This window comes from Gopherus evgoodei, chromosome 17 (genome assembly GCF_007399415.2).
Source record: "Gopherus evgoodei ecotype Sinaloan lineage chromosome 17, rGopEvg1_v1.p, whole genome shotgun sequence".
Taxonomy (NCBI): domain Eukaryota; kingdom Metazoa; phylum Chordata; order Testudines; family Testudinidae; genus Gopherus; species Gopherus evgoodei.
This window is the reverse complement of record NC_044338.1, coordinates 16,562,861-16,584,728: the sequence shown is the minus strand read 5'-3', so window position 1 is coordinate 16,584,728 and position 21,868 is coordinate 16,562,861. Positions and strand designations below refer to the sequence as shown.

The following is a 21,868-nucleotide window of genomic DNA, read 5'->3' as shown; positions in this document are numbered from 1 at the left end:
GGCATCAGCAGAGGAGAAATTAGAACTTGGGCACCAGGCTCTCAAGGTGCTTCGAGGAAAGGGCTGCAGACATCTGCATCAGGCAAAAAAATAACAGTGCTAGCCAAATGGGGGAAGAACACAGGTTTTCCTGCCGTGACTTGGACTGGGAATAATATAGCATGTTGCTAGGTAACGCATTTGTATAGAACAGATTACTGTCACTGTAAAGATGACAGACCTAAAATCTTCTTTAGAACATGGCCTAAGCAAACGAGCATTCCACCAGGCAACAGGCCTGGCCAGTCCTGCCATCTGGTTTGCTCCACAGGCCTATATCTAGGTACTTAAAGGCTCTCCCTTGCCTTAGTATTCAAGTGCCTCACAACCATTAATGGATTTGTCCCCATCCCCACGGAGTCCCGGAAGCGATAGCCCCTCTTTACAGATGGGGAATGCAGGCACAGGGTAGTTCAAGTGCATTGTGCCCAAGGCCACACAGGCTGTCTACGGAGGAGTTCTGAATTGAACCCAGGTCTGCTGAGTCACAGGCTAGTGCCCCACCCACTAGGTCAGGGGTGTCACATACAGAGCAGGCAGGACGGATCCAGCCTGCCTGGAATATTCAGTCTCCAGAATCTCAGCTTTCATTTAAAAAAACAAAAATCCTTGCCTTATAACTGGAAAGAAAACCTTCCAAAAATGAACCAAGGGTAACTATGCCTGAATCGACAGACAGCCTGAAACCAATCACTTGAAGGTACAAACTCCCCTCGTTTCTATTAATCTGATTGAAGGATCAACTTTAAATGCCAACACTCATACCACGAATGACAACATTAATCCAGGGGTGGGCAAACTTTGTGGCCTGAGGCCAACATTGGGGTTCCAAAACTGTATGGAGGGCTGGGCAGGGAACGCTGTGCCTCCCCAAACAGCCTGGCCCCCACCCCCTATCCGCCCGCCCCCCCCCCCACTTCTCATTCCCCTCAGAACCCCCGACCCATCCAAACCCTCCTACTCCTTGTCCCCTGACCACCCACACCCGTGAACCCCTGCCCCTAACTGCCCCCCCCAGGACCCCAACCCCTATCCAACCCCTCCTGCTCCTTGTCCTCTTACTGCCCCAACCCCTGACAGGTCCCCTGGGACTCCCACGCCTACCCAACCCTCCCACTCCCTGTCCCCTGACTGCCGCCCTGGAACTCCCTGCCCCTTATCCAAGCCCCCTGCTCTCCTTACCATGCCGCTCAGAGCAGCATGTCTGGCAGCCGCGCTGCCCGGCCGGAGCCAGCCACACCACCCGGCAGGAGCTTGCAGCCCCGCTGCCCAGAGCGCTACAAGCTGAGGCTGCGGGGAAGGGGGGGACAGCACGGGAGGGGATGAGGGCTAGCCTCCCCGGCAGGGAGCTCAAACCGCCAAGCAGGATGGTCCCAGATATGCCCACCTCTGACATTAACCATTAACGGCTGATTGTTTCCGTGGATGATGGGGACAGGGAGTGGAAGTGACACTGTCTGGCAGGGGAATTGAGGGTTGCCACAGGGATGAACAAAGAAGACTCACAAAGATGGGAAGGCTTGAAGGGGAAGAGAGAAACAGAGAGGAGGATGGGGAAGAAAGAGAAATGACAGGCAACTCTGGCAGCAGTGGCCCAAAGGGGAGCAGATTCTCTCACCAGGTGATGAACATTCAAAAAAGCACTGGCCCACTTATAACTGAGCAGTTGGCTAATCTACATAGGTCATGCTCACCCCTCCGTGCAAACATCCCACTAACGCCATTGGGCATCCAGGGTGCTATGGGGAGCAAACAGTTCTGAATTGATACCTTGGCCTTCACACTAATAAGCATGGAATTTAGCCCTCTGCTCCCAATGAGTTGGGCACTCCATTAGCCTTCCTACCCTCTTGGCCAGGGGAAAATTAATTTGAATTCTCTCTCTCTCTCATTTCCTTCCACAATCCCCAGAGCATACAATTTAACCATCCTCTTTTGTATCTGGGTTTTATATGGGATCTTGAGGTCCTAATGGCCCCACAATGTAACAAGTTCTATTTTAATAATCTAACGAGGTACTTTTATGTAATCCCTTGCATGTTTTTTGATGCTTTGTTTTCTATGCTGTATCTTTTGTGGGGAGCGATAGCTCAGTGGTTTGAGCATTGGCCTGCTAAACCCAGGGTTGGAAGCTCAATCCTTGAGGGGGCCACTTAGGGATTTAGGGCAAAATCAGTAGTTGGTCCTGCTAGTGAAGGCAGGGGGCTGGACTCGATGACCCTTCGGGGTCCCTTCCAGTTCTAAGAGATAGAACTATCTCCATATATTTTACACAAATTACTGTGCTGCTCTGTGGAAAAAAATAGTTAAGGGAAAGGCTTAAGCCTCACAACACACCCTGTAAGTCAGGTATTATCCTCACTGTTTCTCACATGGGTAAACTGAGGCACAGAGAGGTAACACAAGTTGTCCAACACAATGAGTCAGTGACTGAGCCAGAACTAGAACCCAGGAGTCCTATCTCCCAGTGCCCAGCTGCAATCACTGGATCATGCATCCGCTACTAGCTCTACCCCAACAATTACCTTAGAGAGCAGCCATTTCAAACAACCACACTCAAAGCAGACGTAAGCCAAAGTAGGCCAAATTCACTGCTGGCACAAGCAGATGCCACGAATCCACTGGAGAAGCTCCCACATATGACAGTGATTAATTTAGCCCTCAGTGATTAAGAAATAGGTTTTTCACAAGTAAATATTCAGCCCAAACTCCTAAAGACAATTCCCTCGTGAGATTTATCTAGAATTCTTGTCCTGAGCTTCTAACCAAGAAAACTACTCTTGTCATTTATAACATAGCCCTCACGATCATATCCGGGTGCTCAGGATCTCAGAGTATATACCCCATAGCTCTTCTCCTTGGGTGGGTGAGGAAGGGAATTAGTCACATGTAGGGTGACCAGACAACAAGTGTGAAAAATCAGGACAGGGGGTGGGGGGTAATAGGATCCTATATAAGAAAAAGACCCAAAAAATCGGGGCTGTCCTTAGAAAATTGGGAAATCTGGACACCGTAGTCACATGGGGAGGTGAGTTTTGTGCACCTTTGAATGGGCACCCTACACACCTGCTGGCGGGCGAGGACGATAAGCCGACCCCCAGCTCACAAGCAATGCTGACATTCAGTGCTGAGTATTTCTGTATGATTGAGGAAGGAAAGAGACTCACCTCACTCCCTCCTCTACCAAAAATCAACATTCTCCACAGAGGGCAGGACCTAGTCCCCACTAGTTAGTAGCGTATGTTCTCTGGTTTTGTTTTAAGATGGGCTTTATATTTTGATAGGCTCCCAGTGTGCTCTGGGCAATGGAAAACACATTAACAGGGTATAGGATTGTTAATAATTCCCAAAGTCTCTCCCTTTAGACCAGAACTCACCAGGCTTCTTCTTCTTGGATTTCTTGTCCAATGCCCTCTCAATGCAGTTCAGAAGGTCATTCAGAAGGTCCTGGGTTTCTGCCGGACTCTGTTTGATGTAAAACAGGAGCAGAGAGAGAAGCCAGGCAGTGAATATCATCTATCAGTGCAAGTGCAAGTGCAACGACAACGCAAGAAACGTACCCATTTCTGCTCCTGAATGCAGCACAATGTGCCACAATTAGGATGCTAGGCACACCGACACATTGAGGTTTTCATCTCAGCCATGTGGATATGGCAGGACAAAGGGCAGGAGTTAACAGGGCTAGCTAGGAACCTACTGGACCCAGTGCTTCAGGGTTCTGCAGGCCGTCAGGAAAGTGCCATGGAGAGTTGGGAGTCAAGTCCACGGGATGGAAGGAGGCTCAGCACTTCAGAGGCAACTGCCCAACACTCACCCCCAAAAAAGGATTTTTGTATATAGGACAATTCTGCAAGGAGAGTGCAGTTTTAAAGCCCCTCACATTCCAGTCATCAACTGCCAGGAAACGCTTTGCTGGTCTTCTGTATATATAGCGCACGTGAACATTATATTATAGTTCAGACCTGGGATTCCAGTTCAAGCAGAATGTACAATTGAAGAGCCCACCTTGGCCGTCAGCACCAGGCCACCTCCTAGCACACATCTGAGCTGGAGACTGTGCAAAGCTGGTAGCTGGGGTGGCCAAGATGAGGCGCAGAGTGAGGATTTTCTGGTTGTTTTCTATTACCAGTAGCAGACACGATTCTTATTTTAATAAGGTGCCAATCCCAAAGTGGAGGATCTGAATACAGCAACACTTTGCACAATGTATTTTTGGATTTTTTTTAATATTTTAAATGAGGATTCTGACAGGCAGTCCAACAAGAGTCCTCCAACCCCCATAGTATTAATAATTTTGCATGTATATACTACTACTCACCAATGGGTCTCCAAACATTTACAGACTTCAAATCAACCACAACACCCCCGAGAAAGCAGCAACATTATCCCATTTAGGAGCAAAGAGAGTACGTGCCTTGCCACAGTCACACAGCAAGTTGGAGGCTGAACTGGGACTAGAAACCAGAACTCCAACTCCTAGTTACTCTTGCTCCCTCCCTGACAGCCAAACGCATTTCCTTTGTCGGCTGAAAGCTCAGTGCTTATGACCAGTGGTGGATTCCCATTTTACTGGCCCCTTCATTTAAACAGCCAGAAATTCTAAAGGATCATATCTTGTCAAACACAAAGGAAGTGTCAAACTGTTTCACAGGCAGTTCAGAAAGCCCAGTCGACATCAGTATGGTTCACATAGCCCAATATGCACGACGACTGTTACCTTGAACAGATGAATGCCCACTAAGAGCAGAAGGTGCTGGAAAGCAAAAATTTCCATACTGCGGGACTCCTTCTCTTTCCTCTGCAGGTTCTCCAGAGACTGAAGCATTCTGAAGAGACAAACGACAATGGGCCTTTCAGTGTTACAAGATAAAGTCCACGGCATCTCAGACAAGAGTTAAGAGCTTCAGATGATCTTGCTGGTCCCTGCACTCATTAACTGCACCACTTCAAATACTCAGAGGCAATTTAACTAGACCAGAATGACATCAAAGTATGTAGGAAAGGATCTGTCTTTGACTAACAATTGGCAGGAATAAATGTCTTCTCTAGAATTCTAACAGCACTCTCTGTATGGCTTCTAAATAACGTATTTAGGGCAAGGCACGGATTCCCAATTGACTTCTGCTGAATACACAGCAACAGCACACTCATTTAGAGGAGAAGGAATTCAGAAAAGGTCAGATGGAGGCCAAAGGAACTGGCCTTTTAGGAGGAAAGATTAAAAGAGAAATCCAGCCTGGGAGAGCTAATGGGAGTGGGAAGCCACATGACCATCAACAAGTATCTGAAGGAGGAATGAGCAGGAGGAAGAGTTAGAGTTGGTGCAAGGGAGTCTAGCTAGGAGCAATGGGGTGAAGTTAAAGGGAAAACACAGGCTGGATTTCAGGCATAATTCCACAGACTAACAAACATCGAGGACGGGTCTCCAAAGGGAAGGAACAGAACTGCACTGCTTAGGACAGTTCACCCACACTGGACAAAGCAATAAAAAGAATAGTACAGTGTAGGGAACTTATCCTGCGCTGGCCAAGTCACTGGACTAGGTGCCCCAACAGGGCTTATCCACTTCTAACATCTAGGATACACCCTCAGCAAAGACAAAGCAGGCAGATACAGGCTGCTTCACCCAGAGTGGAGGAGATGCTTATTCAGTCAGACAGTTTCCATTGTCTCATGTTACATACCTGGACCCATCAGCCTAGACAAATCAGCTGCTCTATGATGACCTGACCCAAAAGCAGAGGCATAGCCCACAGCCTTGGAGACACCAAGAGAAGAGTCCGGGGAAACATACTCATGGAGCACATTTTCCCCAAATCTCTGGCACTCTACTACAGAAACATCGATTTCCTGCACGCATCAGCCATTCCCATTGCCCTTCCTCACCCCCACAGCTAGTCAACAGACTTCAGCTGGCTTCCCAAGCCTCTCACCGGTCCCAAGCAGCCCTCTGTTCGGCGGTGAAAGGAGTCACAGCCTTGACGTGCTTCTCATGGGACAGGAGGACGCTGGCATACTGGATAATGAGGTAGATCCACAGGTTCCTGTCTGCAGTCACCCCATGGATGTGCTTCTCCCTCAGGGCTGCAGCTTCAACCATGTCTCCCAGCACGTGCAGAGAGTTTAAAATCTGAAGCAAACTGAGAGGCAAGCAGACAGCAGAGAGTGCCACATTAACATGGAGAACTGCTGCTGCTCCCATTAGTTACCAGATTATTACAGCACCGAGACTCACTAATTATGGACTAGCGCCCCACTGAGCCTGATTTATTCCACCGTCCATTCCCAACACCACAATGGCTGGGATGAGTTAGAGGAATCGGTCTCAAAACAAGGCTCGCTCATTTTATTCCTTTCTGGGTAGCTCTACGGATTTATTTAATTTAACAGCAGTTTGCAAGCGTTCTGCTTCCAGGGCCCAAAACGTAGCCGCAGTTCTCTTCTGCAGCCCCATTTGTACTACAGCAGTATCTCAAGGCCCCAATCAAGGCTAAGTGCTGTCTAAACAGAAAGTCAGAGGAGTCCTTGCCCTAAAGGGCTTACAATCTACTTAGACAGGACAGCAACAGGAAGCATGATCCCCATTTTAAGACGGAGAACTGGGGCACAGAGGAGATTAAGTACCTTGCCCAAGGTCACCAAGGGAGTCTGTGGCAGAGCTGAGAATTGAACCCAGCCTCCCAACTTTCAGTCCAGCGTCTTATAACCACAAGGCCTTGATCCCACAACGCTTCACAGGATTCTTTGCAAAGCGACAGCTTCACTCATTATGCTCCCCTCACCACCTCCTCCTTTCTCCTGACCTCCAACAGAGGGGCACTTGAGCACCTGGCCTCTCAATTGCCTGACAGAAGAGCTTAGATGCAGCAATGTCCCTGAGATCAAAACTCCATTTCTTTTGCCTAAGAATAGGCAGGGTGAGTGGAGCACCAATCAGCAGGTCCCCAAAACAAAGCACTCCTATTCATCCCAATGGGACAGCCTATAACCAGCTGGTCAGATAAGCCCATACTTATCTTAACTAACATGGGCTACATCTGGAACACACTGTGTATTTGGATAACTAGGTTTTTGGGATTGAGGAAATTTGGATTACTGGAATTATATTACACCGCTAGCAGGAAACAGAGAGCAGCCACGTGACCCTGCCAGGCTTTGCAGTGTCACAACTAACCCCCACTCTTTGGAGTCCATAAATAGTGCACCCCTCAGCCAGTGCTGCTGCGTAATGGGGGCTGAATATTATTGGAGGAGAAAGGCAATCTGGCCTGACCTCAGCACTGCACAGATACGATCTGAGTCAGTTACTGTGTTAAGCAGCAGCAGCTTAAGCTTTTCTAGGAAGTTTTACCCAAGATCTCTAAGGAAAGGGGGTTTTGGTTATGGCTGCACTGATGCACAAGCACACAACACTTAATGCAACAGAAGTGCAATAACCCGTCTCCTGCCATGCGCCTGACAGGGCCAGAAGTACCCAAAACAGGGGCTGCCATACTGCAAGGGAGGGGGCAAGACGAGGTCCAGCCACATCCCTCTCCCCAGCACCCCTCCTGGACCCATAACTGTGCAAGGGAGACACCACACACAGGCCTGGGGGCACCAGGACAAGGCAGTGCCTTCTCCCTCATGCCAGAGTGGCCAGCTAGAGACTCCTCAGAAGCGGCCAAAGCTGGGACCTCAGGACATTCCAGTCAAAATTCCAGAATGTTCTGGCTGCCTGGTGCTGTTAGCACCAACCCTCCCGCTCCCTTCTCACCTGTTTCACTCTACACCTGTCCCATCCGCCTCTCCTGTCCCACTGAGCTGACACTCTCCTAAGTAACACCCCTCACCCTCCAATTTTTTTTTGAATGAACATAATGTTTGCCACCATTACATTGTTCACTCTGCCTGTGTGTTCTGCCCATTGCCCTACCCTGTGTTTATCTTGTCTATTTAGACAATATTGTCCCATTGTTTCCTGGCACTTAGATTGTAAGTTCTTTGGGGGGCAGAGACCATCTTTTTGTTCTGTGTTTTGTACAGCAGCTATCATCATGAGGTACTTGTCTTAGCACCTAGAAGCCCCATCCGTGGGCAATATAAATAATACACTCTTCTCTGGACAGGAGATCAACTTCCAGTGCTAAATGCATGCAGGCAAAGCCCATACCTGAAAAACAAGTTTGCAGCCATTGAGTGAGTCTGTCCAGCCAGAGGTACTGAGGGGAGGGATTTTGTCTCTGGTATTTCAGCGGTTGGTTTCTGGGTCTCGAAGAAAGCATGGAAGAAGCAAAACCTAGATGGGAAAAAGGAAGAGAGCAGATGAAGATCTGACTTGGGCTCTGTGGGCCTATACAAAACCACCTTTATAAAAGCCAAATTCAACATTGTAAACAGCCTGTGCTTATCCAGCATTTCTTATCCAAGCATCTCCGAGCACGTCACAAATTTTAATAAAGCCTCATGAATTCTATAGGCACCTGACCCCACCAGGTACCTGCAGTTAAAGGAAGAGGAAGGTGCTCGGTACCTCGAAGAAGGCCGTTAACACCCTGCAACATCATTTTTATTACTACAATACTCATTGAGGCACAAAGACCAACTTTTTAAAGGTAGTCAGGTGCTTGAAGATGCAGATAGACACCCAAATACCTTTGAAAACTCTGGCCCAAAAGATTAGAGGTATAATTCTCAAAGCATCTATGAAGTGCCTAAGTAATCTAAGTCTTACCGAAAACCAACAGGAGTTAGGCTCCTAAATTATTTTGGTGTTTTTGAAAATTTTACCCTAAGTGACTGGTCCAAGGTTGCCTGTCAGTTGCTTCAGCACAGGGGTAGGCAACCTGCGGCACGCGAGCTGAATTTCAGTGGCACTAACACTGCCCGGGTCCTGGCCACTGGTCTGGGGGGCTCTGCATTTTAATTTAATTTTAAATGAAGCTTCTTAAACATTTTGAAACCTTATTATTTTACATACAACAATAGTTTAGATACATATTATAGACTTATAGAAAGAGACCTTCTAAAAATGTTAAAATGTATTACTGGCACGCGAAACCTTAAATTAGAGTGAATAAATGAAGACTCGGCACCCTACTTCTGAAAGGTTGCCAACCCCTGCTTAAGTACCACTCCAGCCTTCTGTCAAGAACCACCCCACCACTGGGTGGCACTAAGTAGTCTTTAAAGCCTTCTCACTTGACAACGTCCATCACCAAATCCTCTTCCATCTTCCCTTGACTGTCAATGATGCTGACTAGTCGGGCAATAATCCATTTTCTCAGCCGAACTACTCGGTGCTGGGTCCTTTCAATAAGCAAATGGATACAATTATAAAACAGAAGCTCAGACACTGCACTGGATAAGAAAACACTGAAACAATGGGTGATGAGACTCTGAATACCACATAAACTTTCAGCAGCTCAGAGGCCTTATGTAGTTAGAAATCAGCTAGAATGCAACATATACTGACACATATGCAGAAAGAAGTGACAGGTGCATGTAGAAAGGTACATTTCCTGAGCTACCTGCATTTGCTCTTCAGCAGATATACATGCACTTTATAAACAAATATGAACTCAGATCAATTCTAATCCACTGAGCCTCAGCGTTCCACCAAAAACTGCTTCAAGAAAAGCAATAATGTTCCTATGATTGAAGATCTTAAGTCACCAGGAGAATATAACATACTGACAGAATGTCTTTTACCCTTGACAAGTCTCTGCCCATGTCTGGGGTGAAGCATCACACTGGTGTACCACACCACAGTAACAGTTAAGACACATAGGCCCCATTCCTTCACGTCATGTAAAATTGAGGGAGTGCAGCTGGAATTTTAACTAGGCAGAATACAATTACCCAAACTTTCATTTGATCAGTGCTCCAACTGTCACAAAAGGTGCTGTATCACAACTGATCAGGACCTAAGTTTTACATCTCAGTTTGAAGGAGACACTGAGCAACACAGTGTCCAGCTGGGGTAGTAGCACAATGAGAAAGCACAGTGACAAAGACCACCTAGAGACAATTCATCCCCCCAGTTTTTCCCAAGAGGTTTTCCCAATAGGAAATTTCTATGGTTTCCCAATAAGGATAAAGGAAAAGAAAACACAAGCTGCTCCTGACCTAGGACCAGCTAAAAGTGTTGCTGGGAATCAGCTGTTGTAGCTGTCCCCCATCTCCCCCAGGAAATCAAAACAGAGCTGAACACAGGAAGACACATACAACACAGCTCTAAGAAAGAGGAGGGGCTTGTACTGCAAATACACTCACATATTTACTTTCTCCTGGTTCTGTTTTTGCCGACTGGTGGTGAAATCTAAGCAGCAGTCAAAGTCTGGCCTAAGGAACATCATCTTGAGCCAGTTGACGTATTTCAGCAACGCTACAGGCTGCAAGTGTTTCACCACCTTCCAGAAGCTGGGCACAACTGGGTAGCCTTGATTGGTCAGAGTGGAGAAGCCAATCATCACTGCCAGTTGCTTCTCTGGATCATCACAGCCCTCTAGGAATGAGTTAACATAGGTTTCCATCTCCGGAGCGAACTTAAACCGGCCCGGAAGCTGAAAGACATAGTCAATACAAGCAGGTTACAGCCCATCCTATTGCATGATGAAGACAGAGAAATATGCACGCTTGGTCACTGTACAAAACTGACCTTGCTCTGTACTTGCACTTGGTACAATAAATCCTGGGTTTGAACATTCACTGGGGCAGTACCAATACTCCAGATTCCCACAACCCACTCACCCTTCAGATGTCATTAGAGCACCAAGTGCTGGACAATGAGCTCAGGGGCTCCATTTTACAGATGGCGAAGCTGAGGCACGGAGAAGGGAAGTGACTTACACAAGGTCATCCAAGAGGCTAATGGTTAAGCCAAGAATACAACTCAGGTCTCCTGGGCCCACTCCAGTGCTCTATCCACTAGACCAAACTGCTTCACCTACCAGCAATGGAGTCTTGCATGCTCTAATCTGCCACTGATCTTGGACTTCACCAAACCTTAATCTCAAACTGCAAGTAGCCCTCCCTGCCTGGTAGATCAGACACCACTGATATAGGTGAGGTCTTAAGAACCTTCAGCTGACAATGTTGCCCAAAAAGTTTGTGAGAACTGCTTTATCTTCCTGCAGTAGAAATACAGCACATAAATGTTCAATGGGGCCTGTTCTCCCAGGCTTGCTAAAAGCTGTGTAAATCAAGTGGTTCAAATTTTGAGACTAGGAGTGTTGTAAATAGTGCCACATGGTGCTGAGATCTACACTACAGCCCAGACCCAAACTGCATATATGCTAGAATGATACAGACAGCAGTCTGCAAGGGTTAGAACTTCAGCCCAGCAGTACCAGACACATTTATTTATCCCATTTTCCCGATGGTCTTTTACAATCCACAGCATTTCAATTATGTCGTACATTCATTCCCACTCACTCGACTGTGCTATGAGGAGACAGAAAATATGTCTGGAGAAAACTTGAAGGGGAAAAGAACAGTGACTCCATTCCAACCACATAATGCAACTTTTCTAAATGAATTAAACAAATTGTTTTAGGAAAAGTCAGGATCAATATGGTGATACGAGGGAAGCTGGAGCAGTAATGAAATTTAAAGACTGAATGTTCCCTAAACTAGAAAGCCAGTAAATTTCACAGGTGAAATCTGCAGCCACATCCATTTGGCCATAAGACATAGGCCTCAGAAAGATACCGTCTGCAAAGCACAACCGAATGAGCTTACATTTGCATTCTATTGGTCAGCTACTCCAGAACTGTCAGCATTGTCCAAAATCAGCAGAACCACCCCGAAAATTTTCATTAAAATGTGATTCTACACTGAAAGTGGAGTAGCACCGGGATACAGGGGTTTCATGTTGGTTGTCTCTTGATTAAACAAAATCAAATGTGCTCACTTTACAAGTAAAAAAATATATATATATGGATTGATGAGTTTTTAGGAACAGGGGAATCAAACCAGCACCCAGTCTCCAATAGCTTGCATCCATGACTTGGAGGAAAGTAAGAACGAGCAGGAGTTTCCCAGCTGCCAACCCTGCTAATTTAACCTGGGATTGGAGGCTCAAACTAGTAATAAAGATGCTGCAGATTAAATTAATTAGCATTTATTTCTATGCCTTCAAATTAGGCCTTCCATGTCACCTTCCATGGCCTCGTACAAGGATGACAGATCAGAATTTAGAAAACAAGTCTACTGATGTGCAAAGAGGAACAGAAAATTCAGTCCAGTCTCCCACAGCTGTATTGGCTTTGCAGGGCTAATGGGTGCGCGATGTTCTAAAACTGTAAATCTGCAGATATTAGAGAATAAAAAGCCAGAAGGTGCCATTGTTACCCTCACTTGCAGACTACAACTGCATTTCAGCTGCTGCTGTGATACCAGCAATGGAAGCCTGGAACACTAGTTTGCCCCAAAAAAGAAAAGAGCAATGACTGCTGCGTCCACAGCAAACGGCAGCAGGACTGCATTAGCCCAGAGCCTAGCCAATGCCATTTTTTGATGAGTATGGGGCCTTTAGCATGGGTTGCATCATACCCTCACAAGGATTCCTACCTGAGCGGATACCACATGCTCCCCATAGTGCCGCATCACTTCCCCTCGGAGAACAATCTGTAGCTGGTCCAGAGACAAGAGTGGGAGAGAACTGCCCAGCAACCGGTAGCACATGTAACTGAGTGAAAAGAGAACAGATTCCCTCAGCGGAGGCCACAGTAACAACACCACACACATGGACAGGGCAGAGAAAGAGAAGCACCTGTGTGTGCTTCACAGAGATGGACAGCAGTAAAGACTACAGGGACACTACCAGTCTAGCATTCTAAGGTGGGCAGATTTTGTAAAAGAACAGCACTTCAGAGCATAAAATGAGCATTCATTCATCTATCCTGATGCTGATTCAAGCACCGAAATACAAGATTTGGGCAGCTCCTGTTGGAAAATAGTCTCTCTTTTTCCCTGTAAATTGCATGCAGCAAGTTAACAAAATCCCTTAGTGACAGACCAAGGAAACAGTGTTTGGCTCTGGATTCAGGTCAGGTTTCAGGGAGCAGATTTGTGAACAAACCAAGATTAAACAGTGCCAAAAAAACACATCTTACAAGATTTTGACTCCAAACAGCATCAATCTCAATACAGCAGATGACTAATGAGCTTTATTCTTGAAAATATTTTGGTATCTTAGCTGTTTTAGCAAGCTTTCAGGGTAACTCTTGCAGTCTCAACCACCTCCGTGTTAGAAAAGGAAACGATACTTTTCGGTTCTGTGTCAAATCCAAATCCAACAGAGGTGCGCATAAGGTCTAACGATTTGAATTCAGCCCACAGTAAAACACAAAGGGGACTGGACATAAGTTTCAGGATCTGGTCCACCTTCAAATCTCACATTAAGAAGGACACAGTTACATTGAAATCTAGTCAATTTAAGTAGTTTCAGATTGCATATCTGCCCTTAAGTCCCTCTGCCAGTTTCCAGGGTCTTCACAGTCACATATGCCTAATTTTTTGTCCCAGTTATTACCAACAGGAAACAACATGACATTGTAAGCAGTATTTCCTAGATAGCAGCAAAGCTGCTCCTTCAGTTTGTCACAACTAGATCTGGGATAAAAAAACTAACAGAGAAAACGTGTGCGTGGAAGGGGGTGGGGCCGAGTTTCTCATGAAAAATCTGTCAAGTTTTTTTTGGTCAGGTTTTAGTTGCCATACAGCAGCAGAACTTATGTTCAGATAGGAAGCAGAAGAGTAGATTATATTGAGAACAATGAATGACATTTAAAAACAAACCTGTTAGGACCCGACTTTTCCTTTAGCAGCCCATTCTCCACAGCTTCCTTCCAGAAGAGTTTAAAAGCACCTTCCTTCACAGACACTTGTAGCAAGTCCAGCCCGACATGTGGCAGATTCCTATCCTTCTTCTCAGATCTAGCAGCAGTATTCAAAACCTTCACAAGCCTTGAGAGAAAAAAGCAATCACAGGAGGATAGGAAGTCTGAACTATCCGGTCGGGAAGGAACTTTCCGAAGGCAAAATCCCTTCCTCTAACCACCTTCTGGAGTGGACAGACAACTGCATGGAAACTAACATGTTATCCATGGCACTGCCTCTAAAGATGAGCAACTGATCTGAATATTGGGATCAGCACTCTCTGGGATCAGCACTCCATACCGTGTCTCCCATTAGATTCAACGGGAAATGCAGGCATCCAGCACCGCTAGGCTTCAGAGCCAAATTAGGTTTCTTATTTACATTCAGGAAGTTGGAGACTTGGTATCTTTGCACCCTTCTCCTACAGCTCACCTGGGAATGTTCTCCGTGGTTACGATGGCAGATGAGCCTAGCAGTATCTTCAGCTTATTGGGTTTCAGAACCCCAGGGAATTTCTGCATGCCCACGAGCAGGAGGTGCAGCTGCTCCGGGGTGCTGAAGGCCGAAGTGAGGTCAGTCTTTAAGGTGCTGAACAGGACTTTCTCAAACACAGCTTCAGGAATCTACACAGCAACGCAATTGAGAAGCAACACAGCAAGTGATACCTGTTCTACACACCATTATTGAATATTATAACTATATGAGGTAAGGAGGTAGGGTTTTTGTAAATACCCTAGAGTGGATGCAGTTATAGCAGTACAAATGTGCTTTATACCCAGTATGGCATATTCTCCTTCCTATATAGGAATAGCTATATTGATATATAACATCGTTATACCAATATAGTTGTACTAGTGTAATTATACTGATATAGTTAATGGGGTAAAAAGTTTGTGCTTAAACAGGCCCTAAGAGACAAGAAGGCACAACATCACGGTGGATCTGATAGGAAGAGGGATATCAACCCTTTTCCTTCGCTTTTAAAAAAGACACAGATTCTGACCTAAAAATATCTTAGGGACCCATCACTGATTGCAGCAAAGGCTGCATAATTTTTGGCACCTTATAAAAACTTTCTTTTTACTGCTGTAACCAAAAAAAGGGCGAACCAAGAACAGGGCCCAGATGGTCTCTGCCCTAAGAGCTTTATTTTATGACTGTAATTGCAAACTTTCTGCTGCATTTTGATTCTTCTCTCTTTCAGTGTTATACAGCCATGAGTTTTTTGTGCCATTTCTTGCACTGATACAAATCAATTTTAAAATGGTGTTGTTCATCTCAATGGGATTTTCCTGGCTGAATATTTTGAACACTAATATATTTCGGAATAAACTGGATAGATGCTTTTGAAATAAAAAAGGATAAGCTCCATTGTTGAAGAACCTACAAAGTATCTGAATCTGCCAGAGATCAGGAGTATGGCAAGCACACACACACAAAAAACCTAATATCAAAGTTGCTAGACCAAGAACATTCTTACATAAAAAGCTTGGTTAACTTGGAGTTAAGGTTGCTAGTCTGCATAGTCTACCCACAGAAACCATATGAAGCAAGGAAATATGCATCTAAATCATTCTACGCTCTCTTTATGCTATAATCCTTAGCTCCCCACCTACCTCTCCTCCAGCCCCAACAGTCCAAACATATCCATCCTTATCCTGAGCAACCAACACTGAGTAACACATGGAGACTTATACTGCTGTTGCCCATGCACCAATTTTATGGACATATAGTGAGCTTCCCTATACACATGCCATATGACATTTTTCCATGACCACCAGGTGTCCGGTGCAACACCCAATGAAGTCAATGGAAAGACTCCTTTGGCATCAGTGGAGCTGGTTCAGACCCAATCTAAGAAAAAACAATACCAGAAACAAAAAGTTACGCTATTCAGATGCCAGGTACCTCCGAGAGGATGTCAACGAGCGTTTTCCTGGGGAGATCTCTGAGGTGGGCATGGTGTTGTGCCAAGCTCTGCAGAAGTCGGACACACTCTAGGAGGGCCTTTTGGTCCTATAAATTTAAAAAGAAAAAAGTAAAGACTACACAGCCAAGGTTAAGCTCATGGCTCCATAATGAATATGCTGAATCTTACTATTATTAATAATAAACTGACCCAATCGCTTCCTGATGCATAAGTCAGATCTTCCCGATACAGCATTCCCTGTGTGTGACTGACACATGATATTCTATCTCCTCTGTCCCTCCATCTATTGTCAGTTTTTATACTGTTACCATATTGCTTCTGGCTTCTCTCCACATCCTTCCCTTCCCCTCTCCAGGTTTCACATCACAGGACGATTGGATTTGATAACGTGCCTACAAGGAGGCACCTTAAACACATTTTCTGGATTTTCTAGACACTTCTGATTCCCAGCTGTATATAATAAATTTTAATGAAACAAAGCTTGTGATTTTAGCAGCAGGTATCAGCTATCTGAGGTACCTGTTTTGCCCCTATCACCAAAGTACCTGAGCACCTTGCAACCTTAAACGTATTTATCCTTATGACACCCCTATGGGACAGAGACATGCTATTACCTCCATTTGTAAAATGGGGAACTGAAGCACAGACTCTAAGTGATTTGCCCACAGTCACACAGGAAGTATATGGCAGAGCAAGAAATTGAATTGAACCTGTGATTCTTAAGTTTCCAGGTTAATGTCATAACCACTGGACCATCCCTTCTCTCTGGGTCTTGTTCCACATTTGGGACAGCACTAGGTCAATTGCTCATGAACAAGCAACACTCATGTTACCTTTGCAAGACGACCAGACTGGAACAGAGACAGTACCCCAAAAAAGTTTCCAAAGGCAGCATTTCTAAAGAGTTTCTAAAAAGAAGAAAATCAACACTGTAGTCCAACAATCAAAATACAAAAATAGTTAGATCTCATGTTCAACAACAGCTCCCACCGCAGGTGAAAACTGTTCAGAAGCAAGCAGGAAGAGTCAACCTTGACTACGCTTCCATGCAAAAGGTACTGTGCTGCCCTCAAGACACATATGCAAACCTCTTCAATGGAAGCGGTGCATGCACATCGGGGTCCTGTGACAACATGATTAACTCCAGATTCCAGCAGACAAATAGAATCATTTACCTTAAAAGGGGCCCCAAAGCCAGGGTGAAGAGGTAATCGATACTCACTAAGGAATGTGAAAGTTACTGGTAGCCCCCTTAACAGCTTACAAGCAGCCAGTAGGGGGAAGCAGAAGCCTCATGTACACAGTAACCTGAACTTTTGAACTATCTTTTCCCTTCTGCCTCAAAGCAGAGAAAACTTGCTTTAAACCAGTTTTTACTAACCAGACAACAGAGTGCGGGGTTTGACACCTACCAATCAAGTGTTAACACGCAAGGGTCTTTGTCTCAAAGTGTATAAAAGACTTGTGAAATTTGTATGGAACAGAGTCTTTGTACCAAGGTGCAAGGCTCTCCTTTCTTCTGCAGAATAAAGCATCTTTTCCTTATCCCTGTCAGGCTGTTATTGGCTCTCACCTAGGCAGACCCGATATTTCGGTAACAGGAACACAGAGGATTTACAACAACTGTCTGGAGTTGCTATGAGCACAAGGCAGACCTACCTTTTTTACTCTCTCAAGATTGTGTTTTTCTTGTATCTGCTGCAGGACGGCATGCAGTGGAATTTCTTCAAAAAATTGCAAAACCTGGATATCACGACCAAAATGAGACAGAGATTAAACTCCGTGAGAAAATGCTCTACTAACATCCATATTTACCTTCAACAACTATAGACTGAAGGAAGAACTAGAACTGAACTCTCCAATTCTTTCTACCAACCTTAGACCAGGCCTACAGTTAAAAGTTTCCCTGCATAGGTATGTTGGTTAGAGGTGCCATATTTTTAAATTGTATTTTATTTTCCAACGACAAGGCTATGCTGGGAACAACCATAGCGTGCACACAATTTTTCAAGTATAACTGTGTCTATAGTAGAGTCCGAAATATGCTCTGATCTCTAGAGGTGGTCCTTCTGGGTCAGACTAGAGACCTACTAGCAAGGGAGCACATGAAAGACAACAGTCTTCGCTGCCCATATTGTACCAGTTCCAAAGGCAGGGTACTTCAGTCTTAACAGACTGGCACTAGACATGAGCAGACTGGCTTTGATTTTTAAATGTTTTCAGTTTTTTCAATCAGTTCTAGAGACTAACCTGTTCTAAAGCCTGGTCTGCACACAGTTTTTGTATCATTCTGTCAGAGAGGGGGTTGATTTTTTTTTTTAAACCAATACAGTTATACCAGTACAATCTCTATATCAGTACAACGGTGTCCACACTAAAAGTGCCCAATGTAGGTACAGAAGAACTGGTTTATGAACTATTTGGGGATTGAGGAGTTCATAAAAACCCCAAAAGTTCATAAAACTGAAGATCTCAAAATGACTGTGGGTACGATTCAAAAGTTAATGCATTAATCATTCAATAACAGAGTATGCAAACAATGGTAACAAATGTATACAGTACGCTTGATTTTTCTCTGGGAGAATTGCATCTCTTTGCTACCCACTCTCACCTTTTCCAACCTGTATAGCTGCTTGTCCATTGGCTAAAGGACTGAATTCTTGTTCAGCAGCAAAAAACAGTTCATATAATTAGTTGGTTTGTAGGACTGATGTTCAGGAAATTGTAGTCCTGCCATAGAGCACGTTTCCCTTACCTTACGAGGAAAAGCTATACCAGCATCAGCGTGCCGACACTAGGCGTGGGGTGGGGTTGTACGCCTTTAGCATACCAGTGTAGCTAAAGCAATACAACTTTTGTGTGTGGACAAGGCCTAGAAGAGTTCACTCTGAGATACCAGAACTCTTCCCAAGACCCCTGTGCATCCAGAGGTTAACCAATCACAACTCCCAAGTACTTAAACAAAAAACAAGCCCCATGCTTTCACCAAGCCCTATTAGAATGTTATTAACATACCCATCAGCATTCCATAGAGAGTGCGCTCCCCTGGGAAAATACCAACCTGAGCTAGTGCCAGACTGAAACCTGGACGGGCTGCCTCTCGAGTTGCTCCCAGTCCTTCTATCAATCGTTTTAGCGTATATTTCAGCTCATCTTCCTAAAAAATTATGTTTTAAAAATACAGTACTTTTAGGAACACTTTCCTACAATTAGGAAAATCATACGGATGTACTACTAATCAATACATAAATATTGTCCGAACAATACTCCTAACTGGGTTCAAGACTGTGATTTACAAAGAATACCCAGTTCTAAAAATGCACCTCACCGCCCTAATTCAGACTTGCCAGGCCAAGCATATACCCCTGCAACTTGGTTTGCTCAGGTAAAGGGACACTGATTGGACCAGGGAACAACTGCATTGTAACCAGATTCTCTACTTCACAGCCACAGAAGGTAGGGCTGGGATTGATTATGCACCCAGACACCCCCAAACAAAACAGTGCCCCGAGATCTAGCTCCAATCACAGAGCCTAGGCCCAATTCCCTTAACCCTTTCCACCCCCTCCTGAACCCAACCAGACTCCTGGGACACTGGGCCCAATTCCCTTCCCATCTCTGGGGCCCAATTCCTCCTCCCCTTCCACCCTCAATTATTTGGGAACCTGGACACAATTACATCCACTGCCCACCTACCCCCCCAACCACAGTAGCCCCCCCCCGAGCCCGATTCTCTTCACTCCCCCACCTTCACCCCGCCCCAATCAGAGTAGATCTCTGGGACCCTGAACCCACCTCCCTTCCTCACCACACGCCGGGACTCCACTCCCGCCTACAACAGCCCCGAGGGCTCTGGATTCACCCCCCACCCCACAAACTCCCACCGCGACCCCAGCCCCCTGGGCCCCCTCCTCCAGTTCCCGCCGCTCTGACCTGCTCGCTGGCCCGCAGGTACCGGATCAGGCTCTCGGTGGCAGCCAGGCGAACCTCCTGCTGGGGCTTGGCGATGTCCCAGAAAAAGTCCAGGAACTGCCGGTTCTGCTGCAGGACCCCCTGCGGGCCGGAGGGGAGGGGGGCCGCAGCTGGAACCGGGGCTGGGGCCGTCTCCATAACGCGACCGCCGCTGCTGCTCAGCGCTCCCAGCCACGCTGCAGCCGCACGTGGGCTCCCGGGGACAGCCCCTTCCGGGTTAGCCCGAGCAGCTGCAGCAGCCGCCACCCCGCATGCGTCCAGCCTGTGCCCTGGCCTCCTGGGAAGCCAAGCCCCCCATGTCCTGGGAAGGGTGGAGTCCTTGGCTGTGCTGGTCAATCGTACGGTTGCAGTAGAAAATCCCTTGCTGGATTTCAGGTTTCCAGTGCAACAGGAGAGAGGCACCGGTAGCAGGTCCCACTCCCAGCAAGGGTGCTGCTTTCACCAGACCTACCTTCAGTCTTACTCCTGAGTAGGGAGCCACAGCCACCGCTTTGGGAAGTCACTTCACATGTGCCAACCGGTCCCCCATCTTACAAGGTCCTGCATGCCCTCTCAGCCCAGCGCAGGGGACACTCAGCACCTCACATGGCCAAGCCTGTAGGAAAATAGTGGAGTCTCTGTTTTTTAATGAAATATTTATTATTTTCCCATTGCGTCCATCCAAAAATGTACTTACACTGAGCTACCAGCTCATTAAGTGTCCATTTATAGGTTTCAAATATTGGCAGGTATCATATTTTAAGGAGTCATTTAAAGTCTCTCCCTCTGGGAAATGCAGGGTTTTGCTGTGGGCGCTTCAGTTGAAAAAGCTTAAAATCTCGCTGACTATTGATTTAACAACCCCACCCCCCCATCTCTTTATTTAAATTGTCTCACACATGCAAAATCTAGACTTCAAGAAGGGCTGATACCTTGGCTCCACGCTTGGGGAGATGCTGCACTTTAGGGTAGCCTGTGCTGTCAGTGTGCACACAGTCTTGTCCCTCTTCCCCTTGGGTCTTTGTGTCCTTCAGTGTTCACAATCCCCCACCCATATGGCAATGTCTGAAGATTCCCCCTTCATTTTTAGGCTGAGTGACTTGCTCAGTTTAAATTTATGAGCAATCTGTCAAGTGATTTTAGTGTTTGTGCACAGTTTTGATGATGAAAAGTTCTATGTAATGTGCTAAGCATTGTTATTACTAGTTATAGGCAGGGAGAGGAGCTCACAGGCTATCATGAGAGATCTAAGAAAGGGTCCCCTTGGCAGAAAGGTTGGATAGGAACTGTAAAACTTAAGACCAACTCTCATAGCTTGAGATAGGCCCCACACAGGCAGATGGGCCAACAACTCACAGCAGAGAACTGGAAATCAAGAACCAGTGATGTGGGATCAACTCATTTCTTTTTAACATGTATTGTTTAAATTTTCTAGAATCACACAATCTCCATTTCACACAACTCCACAGAGCGACTAGTGTCGAAGTCTGAAACACACATACCCACACAAAGTGGGATCTTCCTATTGGCAGCATCTAGAGTCAGTTCAGATTCTATGAATAGGGACTCTCTCTTCTGACCTAAATTTTAAAGTGAGATTCTCTGAAACTGGCTGCTGTGTGGATGCTGAGAAAGCTAGCCTCTTAAATGCTTTTGAAATATGACAGCCTAGTTTTGTCTGGGTCAGACATTAGCCATATTGACAGAATCAGTCAGACTGTGGAAAAAAATCAATAAGTCTTGTAGTTCAATAATAAAAACCCAAAGAGCAGTCCAATAAAAGAAAACAAATAAATAATGCAAAAGATATACCTTGTAAGATATTAGCAGTTTCTCAGCTAGAATCCATTATATTCCCTCAACACTGCCACAAAGAACCAGGATAGGTTCCCACTCAAGATGCTATTTATCAGGAAGAACCGTCCAACAAATGTGTGGTGTAGTTTTTCCTTTTAAAATCTCTTCTCATATCCTATCTGTTACAAATATAGAGAAAACAGAACAACAGTATCTGGAATGTGAAATAACTGTACTTTCTATTATGCTATTAGTGACAGCTAGGCAATCTGTTGTCAACTTAAAGGC

At 45.7% G+C, this 21,868-nt stretch overlaps 1 protein-coding gene across 1 annotated transcript in view; it reads right to left on the bottom strand.

Moving 5' to 3' along the window:
* Positions 1 to 20,019, bottom strand: part of MYBBP1A (MYB binding protein 1a) — a 73,035-nt gene extending 53,016 nt beyond the window's left edge. The window contains exons 1-14 of the mRNA XM_030536825.1: positions 19,766 to 20,019; positions 18,894 to 18,989; positions 17,492 to 17,575; positions 16,666 to 16,740; positions 15,811 to 15,918; positions 14,335 to 14,525; positions 13,822 to 13,989; positions 12,592 to 12,709; positions 10,294 to 10,583; positions 9,220 to 9,327; positions 8,192 to 8,317; positions 5,973 to 6,179; positions 4,757 to 4,865; positions 3,417 to 3,504 (exon numbers count right to left, since the gene is read on the bottom strand). Coding sequence (XP_030392685.1) covers positions 3,417 to 3,504; positions 4,757 to 4,865; positions 5,973 to 6,179; positions 8,192 to 8,317; positions 9,220 to 9,327; positions 10,294 to 10,583; positions 12,592 to 12,709; positions 13,822 to 13,989; positions 14,335 to 14,525; positions 15,811 to 15,918; positions 16,666 to 16,740; positions 17,492 to 17,575; positions 18,894 to 18,989; positions 19,766 to 19,942 — 1,945 coding nt within the window. The 5' untranslated portion in view covers positions 19,943 to 20,019. The remainder of the gene's footprint in view (positions 1 to 3,416; positions 3,505 to 4,756; positions 4,866 to 5,972; positions 6,180 to 8,191; positions 8,318 to 9,219; positions 9,328 to 10,293; positions 10,584 to 12,591; positions 12,710 to 13,821; positions 13,990 to 14,334; positions 14,526 to 15,810; positions 15,919 to 16,665; positions 16,741 to 17,491; positions 17,576 to 18,893; positions 18,990 to 19,765) is intronic.
* Between the last annotated feature and the right edge of the window lie 1,849 nt (positions 20,020 to 21,868).